At 43.9% G+C, this 21,741-nt stretch overlaps 1 protein-coding gene across 9 annotated transcripts in view; it reads right to left on the bottom strand.

Moving 5' to 3' along the window:
• Positions 1-21,741, bottom strand: part of pknox1.1 (pbx/knotted 1 homeobox 1.1) — a 295,655-nt gene that overhangs the window by 66,935 nt on the left and 206,979 nt on the right. For all 9 annotated transcript variants that reach the window (XM_063050187.1, XM_063050192.1, XM_063050191.1 and 6 more), the window contains 2 exons: positions 19,620-19,751; positions 2,700-2,776 (listed from right to left, as the gene is read on the bottom strand). In XM_063050187.1, coding sequence (XP_062906257.1) covers positions 2,700-2,776; positions 19,620-19,751 — 209 coding nt within the window. The remainder of the gene's footprint in view (positions 1-2,699; positions 2,777-19,619; positions 19,752-21,741) is intronic.

Below are 21,741 nucleotides of genomic sequence, written 5' to 3'. Positions count from 1 at the left end.
GGCTCAGTGCCAGAGACCCGGTCACCATGGGCGTCCCCCGTCAGGTCATCCCCCTCAACAGCATCCAGAACAAGATATTTGTTGCTGAGGGGGACAGCCACAGGTGTGCTCTCCACTATCCGGGCATTTCCCTTCCCTCTCTTGACAGTGACCCAGTGTTCTGACTCCTGTAGCCTAGGGATGACTACTGACTCCTGTAGCCTAGGGATGACTACCTCCCTGTAGCTTCTGTCTATCACCTCTTCACTTTCCCTGATAAGTACTAGGTCATCAAGCTGCAGCTGCAGATCCCTAACACGGTGTCTGAGGAGCTGCAACTCGGTGCACCTGGCGCGGATGTGGCCATCAGGGAGGCTGGAAGTCTCCCAGGATTCCCATATCTGACACCCTGAACAAAGCACTAACCCTGCAGGCATGCTATCTAATTCTACAGGAATGAAACAGGAAAAATAAGTCTACTCATCCACTTACCTCGCCAAACAGACAAACTTTTTAAACTGTTAGCTGTGAGAGCCCTGCTGTTCCTGTCTGTCCGGGCTGATTCGCGAAAGGGGTGGGGGGGGGGAGAGAAAAAAGAGTTGGCGCTTCGTTCTAGCCTCTTCCCGTTTACCGCCTAAGCCCGTTGGAGCCAAAGCCCTACACTCTGCTACCGCTCACTCCGCTGCCCACTCCGACAGCTGCCCGCTGAATAGGGTGGTCTCCTTTTTAAACTCTCTGCGCGGTCCTGCTGACGTCACGCGCCCGCACAGTCTCGCCCTTCTCCTCAAGCAGTGTTTTTAAAAAAAAATGACTTTTTCTACCCGATTTCTTCCACTCCCTTCTTCAGCTGCTTGCTTTGACTGAAACAATATTCCATGCACTGAGATATAACTCTTTTGAGTACCATATTTTGGCCCCCTTATCTCAGAAAGGAGGTATTGTCATTGCAGAGAGCCGAGAGGAGGTTCACAAGAATGAAGGGGTTAACATACGAGGAGTGTTTGGCAACTTTGAGCCTGTACTCACTGGAAGTTAGAAGAATGCATGGGGATCTCATTGAAACCTTCTGAACATTGAACGAACTAGATAAGATGAATGTGGAGCAGATGTTTCCTCTGGTAGGGGTATTCAGAGCTAGACGGCACAGCTTCAAAATTGAGGAGCAACCTTTCAGAACTGAAGTAAGGAGGGATTTCTTTAGCCAAAGAGTAGTGAATCTGTGGAATGCTCTGCCTCAGACTGCGGTGGAGGTCAAGTCTGTGGGTATATTCAAAGTGAAGGTGATAGATTCCTGATTGGTTGGGGCATCAAAGGATATGGTAAGAGGGCAGGTGTATGGAGGTGAATGGGATCTGAGGTCAGCCATGATGAAATGGTGGAGCAGACTCGAAGGGCTGAAGGGCCTAATTCTGCTCTTAAGTCTTACGAACCTGAAATGTTGACTGTTCATTTCTCCACACTGATTCTGCCTGATTTGCTGAGTTGCTTCAGATTAACTGGGATGCTGCATATGATGGGCGGGGGTGGGGGGGTGGGGGGGCTTCAATTAGAACATAGAACAGTATGGCACAAAATATGCCTTTCAGCCCACTATGTTGTTTCAACCTACTTCAAGATCAATCTAATGCTTCCCTCCAACATAGCCCTCCATTTTTATTTCATCCATATGTCTATCTGAGATTCTCCTAATGCATCCTTCTCTATCACCATCACTGGCAGTGCATTCCATGGACTTACCACTCTTTTTATAAAAAATCTACCTCGGACCGCTCCCCCTTCACTTTCCTTCAATCACCTTAAAAATATGCCCCCTTTTCTGTCCGGGAGAAAGGTACTGACTGGCCATTCTATCTCTAGTCTCTCCTCATAAAATGAAATGAGACAGAGAAGCTAGGTCTGTTTTCCCTGGAGCTAAGGAAATTAAGAGGGGACATGAGTAAAATAGATTAAATTACAAAAGGTTTAGACAGAGTAGACTGCAGGAAACCTTTTTCACTAATCAGAAGTGAATTAAACCAGAGAATACGCAGTAGATTTAGGGTAAGGGGTAAGATACTTAAATAGGATTTATTGTTTTGGCAAGGAAAGGTATGGCTGAGTGTTGAGTTAATAAGAGTGGTCAGCATTGATGTTGTAGACCAAATGGCCTACTTCCCTGCTGTATAACTTGATAAAATCAAATATTTTCTAAATTTCTACAGCTGTTCTCCATTTTGTGATAGGAATCAAAGTGAGACTTTCCCAGTAGCAATTTCACACCCACAAATCACTTTTAGAAAACCATTAGAAAGTATCAGTATTTCACTTCTATTTCCATTTTTCCTTCTTTATATTAATGCAACAAAAATACCCCTGTAACTTTGTGATGAGCCTCTGTCCTTTACCACACCCACGTTCCAGTCCTAATGTCAAACACCAGCACATTGGCTCCTCGAAACACTTTCTCTGGCACTAGCCTATACCCCCACACTGACTGTGCAGCTCCATACTCTCGCCATCCACTATAGTTGGCTCTTGAATGGATCTCTACTTCCAGAGTGCCACTCCTTGGCTCCTGGTATCTGGTAAAGCTCCTTTTTCCTAGCATTACTCCCATGGCCCAGGAAATACATGAGTTGATTAATTATTGGGTGAAATAGCTTTAAGAAAAGAACAGTGTTTTATAAAACACCTGGCACTCCATTTGATTAACTCTAACAAAGCTGAAGAAATTCACTTACCAATTGTTGACCTGGAGTAGTGTGAGGTTAGTCTGGCTTGCGATTTGCCTCTTCTCATCTTCTGTGGGGTAAGGATGCTGGATAATGGGAAAAAGTGTTGAGCTACTGGCAGTTAAGTTGCAGGTGGCTTTTAGCAATATCCGCAGATTTGTACATCAGTGGATGAAGTTTGGATTGGACTTAAAAGTTTCAATAAAACTATCTTTATTTTTCTGCTTAAATTAACACCTCACTAGGAAATAAACACATTACCTGCACTTTGGAGTATGCTTAATGAAGAAATCATTCTACCCACCAACACAACACTTCAGTGAGAAAGGGAACATCTGCAAAATGAAACGGACTTTCTGGGATAGTTGTACAAGTATTGCCTTCAGAAGGAAACCATTATGCTTGCTGAAAGTGCAGATATTTCTCTGCCATGCACCATTATTCTCCTTATCTTTATTTTAAAATTATTCCAGAAGCCTATCCTTGGAATCTCATGCAGTCCTAATTGCTAAACTTTGCCTTCAGGTTCCAAGACTGAGACTGTGAAATTCTCTCCTCATTCTCTCTGGCTGTGTCAACTTAGCACTCAATGTTTCTGGCTTCTTTCTTTGACCAAGTTTTTGGACATCTATCGCAACACCTCTGTGTATATCCAATTTCATTGAAAAACATCTTGAAACATTCTGCTGCATAAAACTTGCTATTGTAATTTTCTGAGCACCTAGCTCAGCACCTGCCAAGTCAAAGAATTTAGAAAGAGGTTGAGTCCTTCAGGGGTTATTCAGTCAGGAGCCAAACCAAGTTAGCAAGAACATGACCCGGTGAAAACAAGAGAAAGGCATTTAGTTCAGTTTATATTTATAGAAATGGGAAGGTTAGCCAAGTGTATGTTGGAACAGTCAAGTCTGGAGTTAACAGAAGGGTGAGTGAACAAGCAGGCTCAGTGTTGGGCAACACCACAGTGCAATAACATGTTAAAAAGCACAGATACGATAGGCAGTCATAATCTTTCTTTCCATGATAGCAGCTTTAAAAATAAATGGAAACATAAGAACATAAGAAATAGGAGCAGGAGTAGGCCATTTAGCCCTAAAGCTTGCGTCGTCATTCAATAAGATCATGGCTGATCTGGCCATGGACTCATCTCCACCTACCTGCCTTTTCCCAAAACCCTTAAATCCCCTACAATGCAAAAAGATTCAAGTTGAAAGGAAGGAGTTTTAAAAGGTATCTGAGGAGAAAGAGTTTTGTTTTATACAGTGAATAGTTGCTATCTGAAACATGCTCTCAGAGAAGGTGATAGAATTAGATACAATTTAGGAGATATTTAGCCCAACATTTGAACAGTCAAGGCAAGAAGTGAAACTGACCTAATATGGGCAAATGGAATTAATGCAGATGGCAAAAGTGTCAGTGCGGACTTGCTATGCTGAGGGATCTGTTTCTGTGCTGTACCACTCTGTGGCTCTACACTACAAGGCTGACCCAAAGGTGACACAGAACTTATGAAGTTGAAACAAAACTTAAGAACACTTCTGATATCAGGGAATGGCTGTGCACTGGCACTGGAGAACTTCACTAAGGAGACATTACAGGGAGGTGGAATAGAGTCTGGTGTGTAGAAGTAGCCGCAGAACCTGTCCAGAGGGAAATGAAGTGCCAATTTTTAAAAAAAAGGCAGATTCTGGAAACTTGAAATAAAGATAGAAAGTGTTGGAAACAGTCTTCTGATCAGGCAGCATCTGTGAAGCAGTTTATGTTTCAGGGTGAATAACTTCCATCAGAGCAGAGGGATTCCAGGATTTTGTATGTGTTACTCTGGATTTTCAGCATCAGCAGATTCAATTGTGGATTTCATCTACTTGTGTTACCACTTTCATGGAGCTATGGAGTTGGGACTCCAAAATTTCTCTGCACATCAATGTTATTAACGGTCCTGCCATTAAATGCACACAACACCTCAGGCTTCCCAATCTCAAGCATGCCATGCACACCCTTCATCCATCCCTATCAATCAGGGTCATCACTTTTAGGGAATTAAACTCAGTGGTTACTTTATTAGGTACCTAATAATGTGGTCACAGTGTATGTTTGTGGTCTTCTGCTGCTATAGCCTATCCACTTCAAGGTTTGATACATTCTGCATTCAAAGATGCTCTTCTGCACATCACTGTTGTAAAGTGTGGTTATTTGAGTTACTGTCACCTTCCTGTCAACTTGAACTAGCTGGCCCTTCTCCTCAGACCTCTCTCATTAACAAGGCGTTTTTGTGTACAGAATTCCTGCTCAGAACTGGATTTTTTCTTTGCTTTTCACACATTCTCTGTAAGTTCTAGTAACTGTTGTATATGAAAATCCCAGGATATCAGTAGTTTTTGAGATATTCGAACCACCCTGTCTGGCACAAACAATCATTCCATGGTTAAAGTCACTTAGATCACATTTCTTTCCCACTCTGATGTTTGGTCTGTACAACAACAGAATCTCTTGACCATGTCTGCATGCTTTATGCATTGACTTGCTGCCACATGATTGGCTGATGATATATTTGCATTCAAGAGGTGTATGCAAACACCTGATAAAGCATCTGATAAAGTGGCCACTGAGTGTATTTACTTGTATCCCTCGGTCTTTCTCTTCACCTCTAGAGCCATGATATTCACCGTGTATGCCGTGTCCTGGTTTAACTTTCCAAAACACCTCACTTCACACTTGTCTGAAAAACACAGGAGAATCTGCAGATTCTGTTTGCCTTTTCTTTACCCAGTTTCCAGGTGGATCTATATGCCTAAGACAACCAACTTTACTATCCACTGTATCACCAATTTTCATGTCCTCAACAAACTTATAAACTATGCCACCTGCTTTCTTATCAAATCATTAATATATATGACAAACAAAAATGGATCTAACACCTATCCCTGCAGCACACCACTGATCACAATCATCCATTCTGAAAAAAAGCCTGCTTCTACCACCATCAGCCTCCTACCACCAATGTTGTCTGAATTGGGTTGCTCATTCTGGATACCATGTGATCTAACCTTCCAAACCAGCCTATCAACTGATATTTTGACAAAGGTCTTGCTAAAGTTAAAGCAGACAATGTCTATTGGCCTGCACTCATAATTGCTGTAAATCACCTCTTCAGAAAAGTCAGTCAAATTTGTGAGGCATGATTTCCTACACACAAACCCATTTTAACTATCTCTAATCAGTCCTTGTCTTTCCAAAAGCAAATAATTCATTTAAGAAGCACTGGACAGATACGTGGAGGAGTGGGGTTTGGAGGGATATGGACCAAATGATGAATGGTTTTGATGAGAATGTGGATGGCATGATTAGTAAGTTTGCAGATGACACCACTATTGGTGGTAGGATAGTGGACAGTGAAGAAGACTGTCAAAAGTGCTGCATTTTGGTAAGTTAAATCAGGGCAGTATATACACAGTGAATAGCAGGGCCCTAGGGAGAAACTATAAGATATAGGAGCAGAATTAGGTCATTTGGCCCATTGAGTCTGCTCTGTCATTTCATCATGGCTGATCCATTTTTCCTCTCAGCCCCAATCTCCTGCCTTCTCCCCCTACCCCTTGTAATCCTTCATGCCCTGACCAATCAAGAATCTATCAACCTCTACCATAAATATATGTAACGCCCTGACAAAGGTTTCACTGCTAATGTAATGGTTTTCTGTAGCAGCAGTATTTGGGTCATGACTAGAGATAACGGAAGGTTTGGAATGTACCGCTGTCCAATGAAAGGAGTGTTTTTTTCTTGTTGTGTGCCTGAGAGCAAGTTGTTTGAGGTCTTTTGTTCGGCGGAAGATGGAGAGAAAAGATGCCAGAACAGAGAGGTCGTAGACTGCAAGACGGAGTGGACTTGGAATGGGGCCGAGAGTCAACAACGCCCAGAGGAAATCGATGGAGAACTAATGGATGGGAAAACCATAAGCTCCAACGTGTACGTTAGACTATTCCACTGAAATGGGCCCTTTTTCTTTTTGTTTTCTTTACTAACCCTAGAGTCAAATTAAGAATTATAAAGCTCAATGGTTTAATTGCACATGGTGTACTGTCTGGTATTTCGTGGTACTGATTTGTAACAGGGTAACACATCACGCAGCATCCACACAAACGAGATTTCACAAGTTTGGCAGGGTCGGAGACTGTCTTCCCCTGGACAAACGCCGCCGGCTAAACCTGAGGGTTACATATACATAAATATTTTGCCTCCACAGCTGCCAGTGGTAATAATTCCACAGATTTACCACTCTGTGGCTGAAGAAATTCCTCCTCATCTCCATTCTAAAAGGATGTCCCTCTATTCTGAGGCTGTGTCCTCTGGTCATAAACTCTTCCCCCATAGGAAGCATCCTCTCCACATCCACTCTATCAAGGCCTTTCACCATTTGATAGGTTTCAATGAGGTCACCCCTCATTCTTCTGAATTCCAGTGAATACAGACCCAGAGCCATCCAATGCTTTTCATATGACAAGCTGTTTAATCCTGGAATCATTTTTGTGAATCTCCTTTGAACCCCCTCCAGTTTCAGCACATCCTTCCTAAGATAAGGAGCCCAAAACTGCTCACAATGACAATATAGTACACTTCCCGACACTGTATTCCATCTGCCACTTCTTTGCCAATTCTCCTAATCTATTTAAGTCCTTCTGTAACCTCTCTGCTTCCTCAAAATTACCTGTCCCTTCACCTACCTTCATATTGTCTGCAAACTTTGCAATAAAGCCTTCAATTCCATTATTCAAACCATTAACATATAACGTAAATGAATCGGTCCCAACATAGACTCTGTGAACATCACTAGTCACCAGCAGCCAACCAAAAAAGGCTCCCTTTATTCCTACTCTTTGCCTCCCGCCAATCAGCCACTGCCTTATCCATGCTAGAATCTTTTCTGTAATACCATGATCTCACAGCTTGTTAACCAGCCTCATGTGTGACAACTTGTCAAAGGCCTTCTATTTCTTCAAAGAATTCTAACAGATTTGTCAGCCAAGATTTTCCCTTGAGGAATCCAAACTGACTACGGCCTATTTTATCATGTGCCTCCAAGTATCCCAAAACCACATCATTAACAATCGATACAATATCTTCCCAATCACTGAGGTCAGACTAACTGGCCTATTAATTTCCTTTCTTCTGCCTCTCACCCTTCTTGAAGTGAGGAGTGACATTTGCAATTTTCCAGTCTTCCGGAACTATTCCAGAATCTAGTCATTCTTGAAAGATCATTATTAATGCCTCCACAATCTCTTCAGCCACCTCCTTCAGAACCCTGGGTGTACACCATTTGGTCCAGGTGACTTATTTACCTTTAGATCTTTCATTTTACCAAGAACCTTCTCTCCAGTAATGGTAACCTTGCGGTACAAGTACAAAATTCCCTGAAGGTAGCAACACAGGTAGATAGGGTAGCGAGGATGGTATATGACATGGTTACCTTCTCTGGCTCTGAATATAAGAGTTAGAACATCATGTTACAGTTGTACAAAATGTGGATGAGGTCACACTTGGAGTATTAGACCGTAAGATTATAAGATCTAGGAGCAGAATTAGGCTATTCAGCCCACTAAGTCTGCCTTGCCATTCCATCATGGCTGATTTATTATCCCTTTCAAACCCATTCTCTTTCCTTCTCCCATAATCTTTGACACTCTTACTAATCAAGAACCTATTAACTTCCACTTTTAATATACCCAATGACTTGACTTCCACAGCCGTCTATGACAATGAATTCCACACATTCACAAACCTTTGGCTAAAGAACATAGAACATAGGATAATACAGCACAGTACAGGCCCTTCGGCCCACATTGTTGTGCCGACCCTCAAACACTGCCTCCTATATAACCCCCCACCTTAAATTCCTCCATATACCTGTCTAGTACCATCAACAACTACGAGCTGGAGGTAGTTCACGAGTTTACATACCTTGGCTCCATCATCACAGACAGCCTCTCCCTAGACCCCGAGATCAACAGACGGATTGGACGAGCAGCCTCAACATTCGCCAGGCTGACAAAGAGAGTCTGGGAGAACAGAAACCTGATGACGCACACCAAAGTTGCTGTTTATAGGGCCTGCGTCCTCAGCATACTGCGTTACAGCAGCGAGACCTGGAGCCTCCACTACAGACAAGAGCGGCGTATCAACGCCTTCCATCTTCACAGCCTGAGACGCATCCTGGACATCACGTGGACAGACCGAGTCACCAACAATGAGGTCCTGGCCCACGCCCAGATACCCAGCCTCTTCACCCTGCTCCAACAAAGCCGTCTCCGCTGGCTGGGTCATGTGCATCGCATGTCAGATGGGAAGATCCCAAAAGACCTGCTGTATGGGGAATTGGGCTCTGGCAAGAGAGCACAAAGGCGGCCCCATCTTCATTTCAAAGACATTTGAAAGAGAGACATGAAGTCACTGAAAATGAACGTCGAGAGGTGGGAGGGCATCGCAAGCGATCGCTCTCAATGGAGGCTGGAACTACGCAGAGGTCTAAAAAGAGGAGAAGAGAAGCTGAGGCTTGCTGCTGAAGAAAAGCGCACCTGTCGGAAAAACAGCACCAAGACGACACTGGAGGACACTGCCTTCAAGTGCAATCGCTGCAGCCGAGACTGTCACTCCTGTGTGGGACTCTACAGCCACAACAGATGCTGCTCTAACGCAGACTGAAGCAAGACTTTCTAGACGCAGATCCATGGTCTCGCGAGACTAACGGATGCCACCACCATTTGCCTCCACCACTGACTCAGGCAGTGCATTCCACGCACCAACCATTCGCTGAGTAAAAAACCTTCCTCTAATATCCCCCTTGAACTTCCCACCCCTTACCTTAAGGCCATGTCCCCTTGTATTGAGCAGTGGTGCCCTGGGGAAGAGGTGCTGGCTATCCACTCTATATCTATTCCTCTTAATACCTTGTATACCTCTATCACGTCTCCTCTCATTCTCCTTCTCTCCAAAGAGTAGAGCCTTAGCTCCTTTAATCTCTGATCATAATCCGTACTCTCTAAAACCAGGCAGCATCCTGGTAAATCTCCTCTGAACCCTTTCCAATGCTTCCACATCCTTCCTATAGTGAGGCGACCAGAAATGGACGCAGTATTCCAAGTGTGGCCTAACCAGTTTTGTAGAGCTGCATTATTACCTCGCGACTCTTAAACTCTATCCCTCAACTTATGAAAGCTAACACCCCGTAAGCTTTCTTAACTACCCTATCTACCTGTGAGGCAACTTTCCGTGATCTGTGGACATGTACCCCTAGATCCCTCTGCTCCTCCACACTACCAAGAATCCTGCCAGTTACTTTGTACTTTGCCTTGGAGTTTGTCCTTCCAAAGTGCACCACCTCACACTTCTCCGGGTTGAACTCCATCTGCCACTTCTCAGCCCACTTCTGCAACCTATCAATGTCTCTCTGCAATCTTTGATAATCCTCTACACAATCTACAACACCAGCAACCTTTGTGTCATCTGCAAACTTGCCAACACACCCTTCTACCCCCACATCTAGGTCGTTAATAAAAATCACGAAAAGTAGAGGTCCCAGAACCGATCCTTGTGGGACACCACTAGTCACAACCCTCCAATCCGAATGTACGCCCTCCACCACGACCCTCTGCTTTATGCAGCCAAGCCAAATCTGAATCCACCTGGCCAAACTCCCTGGATCCCATGCCTTCTGACTTTCTGAATAAGCCTACCGTGTGGAACCTTGTCAAATGCCTTACTAAAATCCATATAGATCACATCCACTGCACTACCCTCATCTATATGCCTGGTCACCTCCTTAAAGAACTCTATCAATCTTGTTAGACACGACCTGCCCTCCACAAAGCCATATTGACTGTCCCTGATTAGACTATGATTATCTAAATGCCCAGAGATTCTATCTCTAAGAATCTTTTCCAACAGGTTTCCCAACACAGACGTTAGGCTCACTGGTCTATAATAACCCGGATTATCCCTACTACCTTTTATGAACAAGGGGACAACATTCGCCTCCCTCCAATCCTCCGGTACCATTCCCGTAGACAACGAGGACATAAAGATCCTAGCCAGAGGCTCAGCAATCTCTTCCCTCGGCTCGTGGAGCTGCCTGGGGAATATTCCGTCAGGCCCCAGGGACTTATCCGTCCTAATGTATTTTAATAGCTCCAACGTCTCCGCCGCCTTAATATCAACATGCTCCAGAACATCAACCTCACTCATATTGTCCTCACCGTCATCAAGTTCCCTCTCATTGGTGAGTACCGAAGAGAAGTATTCATTGATGACCTTGCTCACTTCCACAGCCGCCAGGCACATCTTTCCACCTTTATCTCTAATCGGTCCTACCTTCACTTCTGGCATCTTCTTGTTCTTCACATAATTGAAGAATGCCTTGGGGTTTTCCTTTACCCTACTCGCCAAGGTGTTCTCATGCCCCCCTCTTGCTCTTCTCAGCCCCTTCTTCAGCTTCTTTCTTGCTACCCTTTATTCCTCAATAGACCCATCTGATCCTTGCTTCCTAAACCTCATGTATGCTGCCTTCTTCCACCTGACTAGACTTTCCACCTCACTTGTCATCCATGGTTCCTTCACCCTACCATTCTTTACCTTCCTCACCGCGACAAATTTATCCCTAACATCCTGCAAGAGATCCCAATTTGCCCTTCCTCAATTAAAAATTTTCCTGTCCTCTCTGATTCTATCCTTTTCCATGATAATGCTAAAGGCCAGGGAGTGGTGGTCACTGTCCCCCAGATGCTCACCCACTGAGACATCTGTGACCTGACCCAGTTCGTTACCTAATACTAGATCTAGTATGGCATTCCCCCCAGTTGGCCTGTCAACATACTGTGACAGAAATCCGTCCTGGACACACTTAACAAACTCTGCTCCGTCCAAACCCTTGGAACTAATCAGGTGCCAATCAATATTAGGGAAGTTAATGTCACCCATGATAACATCCCTGTTATTTTTGCATTTTTCCAAAATCTGCCTCCCAATATGTTCCTTGGTATCCCTGCTGCTACCAGGGGTCCTATAGAACACTCCCAATAGAGTAACTGCTCCCTTCCTGTTCCTGACTTCCACCCATACTGACTCAAAAGAGGATCCTGCTACATTACACACCCTTTCTGTAGCTGTAATAGTATCCCTGACCAGTAATACCACCCCTCCTCCCCTTTTCCCTCTCTATCCCTTTTTAAAGCACTGAAATCCAGGAATATTGAAAATCCATTCCTGCCCTGGTGCCAGCCAAGTCTCTGTAATGGCCACTACATCATAATTTCATGTACGTATCCAAGCTCTCAGTTCATCACCTTTGTTCCTGATGCTTCTTGCATTGAGGTACACGCACTTTAGCTCTTCTACCTTATGACCTTAAAACCATTTATTCTGCTTCTCTTTCCTCAAAGCCTCTCTATATGTTAGATCTGGCTTTACTCCATGGACTTCTTTCACTGCTCTATTGCTCTGGGTCCCATCCCCCTTGCAAATTAGTTTAAACCCTCCCGAGCCATGCTAGCAAACCTACCTGCAAGGATATTGCTCCCCCTCGAGTTCAGGTGCAACCCATCCAATCTGTACAGGTCCCACCTTCCCCAGAAGAGATCCCAATGATCCAAAAATCTAAAACCCTGCCCACTGCACAAACTCCTCAGCCACGCATTCAACTGCCATCTCCTCCAATTCTTACCATCACTATCATGTAGCACTGGCAGCAATCCTGAGAACGCCACCCTTGAGGTCCTGTTCTTCAGTCTTCTGTCTAGTTCCCGAAACTCACACTTCAGGCCCTCATCCCTCTTCCTGCGTATGTCGTTGGTGCCAACATATATCATGACTTCTGGTTGCTTTCCCTCTCGTACCAGGATGTTGTGCACCTGGTCAGAGACATCCCGGACCCTGGCACCCGGGAGACAACAAACCATGCGGGTGTCCTTCTCACGTCCACAAAATCTCCTGTCTACTCCCCTGACTATAGAGTCTCCAATGACGACAGCTCTTCTCTTCTCCGTCCCCCCCTTCTGCACCACCGGGTCAGACTCAGTGACAGAGGCCCTGCCACCGTTGCTCACACCCAGTCGGTTGTCCCTGCCAACAGTATCCAGGACGGTAAACTTATTATTCAGGGGAATGGCTACAGGGGTGCTCTGTACTACTTGTCTGCTCACCTTCGCTTACCCCCCCTCTGACTGTCACCCAACGACCTGCTTCTGGCAGCCTAGGTGTGACTACCTCCCTGTAGCTCTCATCTATGACTGCCTCATTCTCCCTTATGAGTCGAAGGTCATCCAGCTGCTGCTCCAGATTCCTTACAGGGACTTATTAGGGAGAGTCAACATGGCTTTGTGCGTGGTAGATCATGTTTGACCAATCTATTGGAGTTTTTCGAGGAAAGTGGATGAAGAGAAGGCAGTGGATGTTGTCTACATGGACTTCGGTAAGGCCTTAGACAAGGTCCTGCATGGGAGGTTAGTTAGGAAAATTCAGTCGCTAGGTATACATGGAGAGGTGGTAAATTGGATTAGACATTGGCTCAATGGAAGAAGCCAAAGAATGCTAGTAGAGGATTGCTTCTCAGAGTGGAGGCATGTGACTAGTGGTGTGCCACAGGGATCAGTGCTGGGTCCATTGTTATTTGTCATCTATATCAGTGATCTGGATGATAATGTGGTAAAATGGATCAGCATATTTGCTGATGATACAAAGATTGGAGGTGTAGTGGACAGTGAGGAAGGTTTTCAAAGCTTGCAGAGGGATTTGGACCAGCTGGAAAAATGGGCTGAAAAATGGCAGATGGAGTTTAATACAGACAAGTGTGAGGTATTGCACTTTGGAAGGACAAACCAAAGTAGAACATACAGGGTAAATGGTAAGACACTGAGGAGTGCAGTAGAACAGAGGGATCTGGGAATACAGATACAAAATTCCCTAAAAGTGGCGTCACAGGTAGATAGGGTCGTAAAGAGAGCTTTTGGTACATTGGCCTTTATTAATCAAAATATTGAGTATAAGAGCTGGAATGTTATGATGAGGTTGTATAAGGCATTGGTGAGGCCGAATCTGGAGTATTGTGTTCCGTTTTGGTCACCAAATTACAGGAAGGATATAAATAAGGTTGAAAGAGTGCAGAGAAAGTTTCCAAGGATGTTGCCGGGACTTGAGAAACTCAGTTACAGAGAAAGGTTGAATAGGTTAGGACTTTATTCCCTGGAGCGTAGAAGAATGAGGGGAGATTTGATAGAGGTATATAAAATTATGATGGGTATAGATAAGAGTGAATGCAAGCAGGCTTTTTCCACTGAGGCAAGGGGAGAAAAAAACCAGAGGACATGGGTTAAGGGTGAGGGGGTAAAAGTTTAAAGGGAACATTAGAGGGTGCTTCTTCACACAGAGAGTGGTGGGAGTATGGAATGAGCTGCCAGACGAGGTGGTAAATGTGAGTTCTTCTTTAGCATTTAAGAATAAATTGGACAGATACATGGATGGGAGGTGTATGGAGGGATATGGTCCGTGTGCAGGTCAGTGGGACTAGGCAGAAAATGGTTCAGCACAGCCAAGAAGGGCCAAAAGGTCTGTTTCTGTGCTGTAGTTTTTCTATGGTTTCTCTGGTTTTTCTAAGCTTGTCCTCCGCCTCTTCTCATCGAAGCCTCTTGAGTCAAAGCCTCAAAGCTCCACTCCTTCACTGACCCACTCACTCACTGGACGCTTTCCACAGGCCGCTCCGCTTGAGCTACCCCTCTATTTATTTGTTTGAGCTGTTCAAACTGCTTGGTCACCTGACCTCGATTGCCCAATCAGCTACTTTCTGCTGAGTCCTCTGATTTCTGTTCTAAATGGATGTCCCTCTATTCTGAAGCTGTGCCCTCCGTTCCTAAATTCACCCATTACAGGAAACATCATCACCACATCCACTCTATCTAGGCCTTTCATATTCAATAGGTTTCAATAAGATCCCTCTTCATTAGCCACCAAATGCTACTCATACATTAACACTTTCATTCTCAGAACAACCTCTGGACCTTCTGCAATGCCAGCACAGCATTTCTTAGATTAGGCTCCCTAAACTGCTCATGATACTCCAAGTGTGGAGTGACCAATGCCTTATAAAGCCTCAGTATAACTTCCTTGCTCTTATATTTTCATACTCTCAAAATGAATGCTAACATTGCCTTTGCCTTTCTTATCACTGAATCAAACTGAAAATTGATCTTCAGGGAATCCTGTACAGAGGCTCCTAAATCTCTTTGTACCTTGGATTTTGAATTTTCTCTTTGTTTAGAAAGTCATGAAACACCCTGGTTTCCTTAGCTGCGTTAAGTCTAGGGAACACAACCTTCTGGCCCCGCCAAATTCGTGAGATTGAGGGGTGCTTGATCCCACACCAAACCCCGGTTTGTGTGGATGCTGTGTCATTTGCTATCCTGTTACAAATTAATGCCACAAAATAACAGTACACTGCATATGATTAAAGGAATTATATTTATGAATCTTAACTAAAGGGTTAGTAAAGAATAACAAAAAGAAAAGGGCCCATTCTAATTAAACAGTCAAATGTTCACAAGTTGGAGCTCATGTTGAACCTCTCTATCACTCACACGCTGGGCCCTCGGTCAACATGAAAATACACACCACTTTCCGAATGTTGCTTGCAATCCATCTTGAACAAATGGGTCTCCCACCAGATTGGACGTTGCGACTGGTTCTCCCCAGTGTCTTCTCTCTTCATTTCCTCTCGAACAAAAGCCTCAAGACCAACCTTAGTGTCCCTCACCAGAGAAACTTCCCTTAATCTGACCATCCTAATTTGATGGCACACATTTCTCTTCGTCTCTTATCTTCAACAGTAACCCAAACATAAGCTGAAAAACAAGCAGCTTGCGCAGAACTGCCAAAATGAAATACACCTTTATTCCTTCTACCATAGTGCATGACCATACACTTCCCTGCACTATATTTCATCTGCCACTTCTTTGCTCATTCTCCTAATCTGTTCTAAGACTCTCTGCTTCCTCAGCACTATCTGCCCCTCCATCTATCTTCGTACCTTCCGCAAACTTGGTCACAAAACCATCAATTCCGTCAGCCAACCAGAAAAGCCAACCTTTATTCCCATTCTTTGCCTCCTGCGAGCCAGCCAATCTTCTATCCATGCTTGTATCTTTCTTGTAATAGTATGGGCTCTTATCTTGTTAAGCAGACTCACATGTGGCACCTTGTAAAAGGACTTTTTAAAATCCAAGGAAACAACATCCACTGATGTTGTTTGTGTGCATAACTGTTCACCACACTACAGGAAGGATGTGATTAAGCTGAAGAAGCTGTAAAAAACATGGTGCCTGCACAGGAGGGACCGAATTATAGTGAAAGATTAGATAGACTGGGGTGTTGGAGACTGAGAGGTGATATGATATAGAGGGTGCAGATGAGATTTACCAGGATGCTGCCTGAATGAGAGTATGTCTCCTGAGGAAAGGCGGAGCATGCTAGGGCTTTACTCTTTGGTGCAAAGAGAATGAGAGGTGATTTAATAGAGGTGTTCAAGATAATGAGGGGCATAGATTGAGTGTACAGCCAGTGCCTTTTTCCTAGGGCAGTAATGGCTAATACAGGGGATGTAATTATACAGAAGTATTGGTGGGGAAATGTCAGAGCTACATTCTTTACACAGAAAATAGTGTGAGTGTGCGGAATGCACTGCCAGGAGTAGTGGTATAAGTAGATACATTAGAGATATTTAAGAAATTCTTAGATAGATACATAGATGAAAGAAAAATGGAGGGTTATGGGCTTTGTAAGAGGGAAGAGTCAGAATAAACATCGTGGGCAGAAGGACAAGTATAGTCGGCCCTCCTTATCCGCGAGTACCGCATGCGCGAATTCAACCAACCGCAAATTGAGAAAACCCGGAAGTGCTCTTCCAGAACTTGTTGTTCGAACATGTACAGGTTTTTTTTCTTGTCATTATTCCCTAAACAATGTAGAACAACAACTGTATTACATAGCATTTACATTGTATTAGGTATTATTAGTAATCTAGAGCTGATTTAAAGTATACGGGAGGATGTGCATAGGTTATCGTGGATTGGGATTGAAAAAAAAACTGTAAGTTCTCTTACTAAGTAAGTCGGAACAGGTACATATAACCATATAACAATTACAGCACGGAAACAGGCCATCTCAGCCCTTCTAGTCCGTGCCGAACTCTTACTCTCACCTAGTCCCACCGACCTGCACTCAGACCATAACCCTCTATTCCTTTCCTGTCCATATAACTGTCCAATTTAACTTTAAACGACAACATTGAACCTGCCTCAACCACTTCTGCTGGAAGCTCGTTCCACACAGCCACCACTCTCTGAGTAAAGAAGTTCCCCCTCATGTTACCCCTAAACTTTTGCCCTTTAACTCTCAACTCATGTCTTCTTGTTTGAATTTCCCCAACTCTCAAAGGAAAAAGCCTATCCACATTAACTCTATCTATCCCCCTGATAATTTTAAATACCTCTATCAAGTCCCCCCTCAACCTTCTACATTCCAAAGAATGAAGACCCAACTTGTTCAACCTTTCTCTGTAACTGATGAAACCCAGGTAACATTCCAGTAAATCTTGTCTGTACTCTCTCTGTTTTGTTGACATCTTTCCTATAATTCGGTGACCAAAACTGTACACAATTCTCCAAATTTGGCCTTACCAATACCTTGTACAATTTCAACATTACATCCCAACTCCTATACTCAATGCTCTGATTTATAAAGGCCAGCATACCAAAAGCTTTCTTCACCACCCTATCCACATGAGATTCCACCTTCAGGGAACTGTGCACCATTATTCCTAGATCCCTCTGTTCTACTGCATTCTTCAATGCCCTACCATTTACCATCTATGTTCTATTTTGATTAGTCCTACCAAAATGTAGCACCTCACATTAATCAGCATTAAACTCCATCTGCCATCTTTCAGCCCACTCTTCCAACTGGCCTAAATCTCTCTGCAAGCTTTGAAAACTTACTTCATTATCCACAACTCCACCTATCTTAGTATCATCTGCATACTTACTCATCCAATTTATCACCCCATCATCCAGATCATTAATGTATATGACAAATAACATTGGACCCAGTACAGATCCCTGATGCACACCACTAGTCACCAGCCTCCAATATGACAAACAGTTATCCACCACCACTCTGTGGCGTCTCCCATCCAGCCACTGCTGAATCCATTTTACGACTTCAATATTAATACCTAACGATTGAACGTTCCTGACCAACCTTCCATGTGGGACCTTGTCAAAGGCCTTACTGAAGTCCATTTAGACAACATCCACTGTTTTACCCTCGTCAACATTCCTAATACCCTCTTCAAAAAATTCAATAAGATTTGTCAAACATGACCTTCCATGCACAAATCCATATTGACTGTGCCTAATCAGGCCCTGTCTATCCAGATAATTATATATACCATCTCTAAGAATACCTTCCATCAATTTACCCACCACTGACGTCAAACTCACAGGCCGATAATTGCTAGGTTTACTCTTAGAACTCTTTTTAAACAATGGAACCACATGAGCAATACGCCAATCCTCCGGCACCATTCCCATTTCTAATGACATTTGAAATATTTCTGTCAGAGCCCCTGCTATTTCCACACTAACTTCCCTCAAGGTCCTAGGGAATATCTTGTCCGGACCCGGAGAGTTACCCATTTTTATATTCCTTAAAAGCTCCAGTACTTCCTCTTCTTTAATCATCATAGTTTCCATAACCTCCCCACCTGTTTCCCTTATCTTACACAATTCAATATCCTTCTCCTTAGTGAATACTGAAATTCATCCGGTATTATTTTGAATCAGTTAGTCAAACGTTTGCCTTAGTATATAGTATATATTTTACCTTTCTATTGCATATAAAACACTTAAAAAAACGTATGTTTCAGCGCCAGGCTCGGGAACGGAAATTCCCGAGTTCGATCCAGTGACAGATAGCTCCCGAGTGCACTCTCCATCCATGCCGGGTTGATGTGGAGGATCAAAACCCCAAAACCCAATAATTAAACCACCGCGTTGCTTAGTAATAATTGTAGCTTTCATCGGGGCAGGGTCTTTCTCACTTTATCCTTTAAAATTGTTCCGATTGTTGACCGACTGTAGTCTAACGCTTTTCCAATGACTGATGGTGTTTCACCTCTTTCTGATTGCTTTATTATTTCCACTTTATTTTAAATCGCGATCGTGATTATTTTCATGATTGGATTCTGTGGATTCAGAGCTCCGCTGCCGGGTCCTAATATCCACCGCACTGAACCAGGTTAAATAAGGTCTGGGGTTCCACTGGGTCCTAAGGTTCACCGCATTTAGACAGGTTGAATAAGGGACTTGAGCATCCGCGTTTTTTGGTATCCGTGAGGGGTCCCGGAACCAATTCCTCGCGGATAAGGAGGACTGACTATACTGTGCTGTACCGTTCTATCTTCTATGGTGTTTCACATTATGTTCACAATTTGGGTAAATGTAACTTTGCTTATCTGGGTAAATGTTTCCCACAGATTTTGTCAATAATATGGTTATGCAAAGAGCTCCTTAATGTAAAATCCAGGAATTTCTTTGAGCTAAATAGCTCAATACTCTGTGGAAGAGGAACCACTCCACTTGTCAAATGTAAGATTCAATGCAAATTCCTGGCAGAGCAGCGAAACGTGATGCTGACGAGAATTGGACGTGCAGTTGAAAACATTTAGCATATGAGCAGCTCCCTGATAATAGATATGCCTAGAATTCACAATGTAATCAATTCAACACAGAAAATAAAAAGGCAATTCTGTCTAAATGAGTATGACAAATTGGAAACAGCCATCTGATTCATGTTCTCTTACCACCTGTCACCAAGTGCACACTATGTAATACTCACCGCAATGTGCTGGAACAACCAGGACCTCATGATATTTGTAGCTTGTTTTGGCAACACTCCACGCTTACTTTTTGGAGAATTCTCACTGTCTTGATGCAAGACATTCACATCTTGATTCAGTTGCAGTTGAAGCTGTGAAAAAAAAGCATTGTTCACCAAGGAACCTTCAATTTATAATGAAATCTGCGTATTTAAACAAACCTGTGCATTTAAACAGATCCACATATTTAAACAGGCCCGCATATTTAAACAAACTCATGTATATTAAAAACAAGAGAAAATCTGCAGATGCTGGAAATCCGAGCAACAGACACAAAATGTTCAGCACAGCTTTGTGGGCTGAAGGGCCTGTATTGTGCTGTAGGCTTTCTATGTTTTTTCTAAAATGCTGGAAATCCGAGCAACACACACAAATTTCCGGTAATGCCCCCCCTTCACCACTTCCCATCCCCTTGTTCCTCTCTCATGTTATCTCCTTGCCCATCCAACGCCTCTTTCTAGTGCTCCCTCTTTATTTTCTTTCTTCCATGGCCTCTGTGTCTTTCACCAATAAACTTCCTGGGTCTTTGCTTCATTCCTCTCCTTCCAAATTTCACCAAACACCTGGCATTTCTCTCTCCCCTCCTCCATCTTTCAAATCTACTCCTCAGCTTTTTTTCTCCAGTCCTGCTGAAGGGTTTCAGCCCGAAACTTCATCTGTACTTTTCTCCATAGACGCTGCCTGGCCTGCTGAGTTCCTCCAGCATTTTGTGTGTATACCATGTATATTAAAGGTCAGTTCTGAAGGGGTTCTCGCTTGACCAATTGCAAGGACAAACAGCAGATCGCAATCCGAGGGCATTTAAACATGAGATAACTATCTGGGACTTTTAAACAGGAGATAAGACCATAAGACATAGGAGCAGAATTAGGCCATCTGGCCCATCGAGTCTGCTCTGCCATTCAATCAAGGCTGATCCTTTTTTTCTCTCCTCCTCAACCCCAGTAGACGGCCTTCTCCCTGTAACCTTTGCTGCCATGTCCAATCAAGAACCTATCAATGTCTGCTTTACGTACACCCAATGACCTAGCCTCTGCAGCTGCATGTGGCAACAAATTCCACAAATTCACCACCCTTTGGCTAAAGAAATTTCTCTGCATCTCTGTTCTGAAAGGGCGCCCCTCTATCCTGAGGTTGCGTCCTCTTGTCCTGGACTCTCCCACCATGGGAAACATCTTTTCCACATCTACTCTGTCTAGGCCTTTCAGCATTTGGAAGGTTTCAATGAGATCCCCCCTCATCCTTCTGAATTCCAGTGAGTACAGACCCAGAGCCATCAAACTTTCCTCATATGATAACCTTTTCATTCCTGGAATCATCCTTGTGAACCTCCTCTGGACCCTCTCCAACGCCAGCACATCTTTTCTAAGATGAGGGGGCCCAAAACTCTTCACAATACTCTAGGTGAGGCTTCACCAGTGCCTTATAAAGCCTCAGCATCACATCTCTGATCTTGTATTCCAGACCTCTTGAAATGAATGCTAACATGGCATTTGCCTTCCTCACCACCGACTCAACCTGCAAGTTAATCTTCAGGGTGTTCTGCACAAGGACTTCCAAGTCCCTTTGCATTTCAGATTCCTGGATTTTCTCCCCGTTTAGAAAACAGTCTGCACATTTATTTCTACTACCAAAGTGTATGACCATGCATTTTCCAACATTGTATTTCATTTGCCACTTTCTTGCCCGTTCTCTTAATCTGTCTAAGTCCTTCTGTATCCTTAGGAAGAGGTACAGATGACGTTTCGGGCTGAGACCCTTCGTCAGGACTAACTGAAAGAAGAGCTAGTAAGAGATTTGAAAGTGGGAGGGGGAGGGGGAGATCCAAAATGATAGGAGAAGACAGGAGGGGGAGGGATGGAGCCAAGAGCTGGACAGGTGATTGGCAAAAGGGATATGAGAAGATCATGGGACAGGATCCATTCCTCCCCCTCCCATGTTCAAATCTCTTACTAGTTCTTCTTTTAGTTAGTCCTGACGAAGGGTCTCGGCCCGAAATGTTGACTGTACCTCTTCCTAGAGATGCTGCCTGGCCTGCTGCGTTCACCAGCAACTTTGATGTGTGTTGCTTGAATTTCCAGC

Source organism: Mobula hypostoma, chromosome 6 (assembly GCF_963921235.1).
Source record: "Mobula hypostoma chromosome 6, sMobHyp1.1, whole genome shotgun sequence".
Lineage (NCBI taxonomy): Eukaryota > Metazoa > Chordata > Chondrichthyes > Myliobatiformes > Myliobatidae > Mobula > Mobula hypostoma.
Note: the sequence above shows the minus strand (reverse complement) of the source record. Positions and strands in the feature narration are given on the sequence as shown.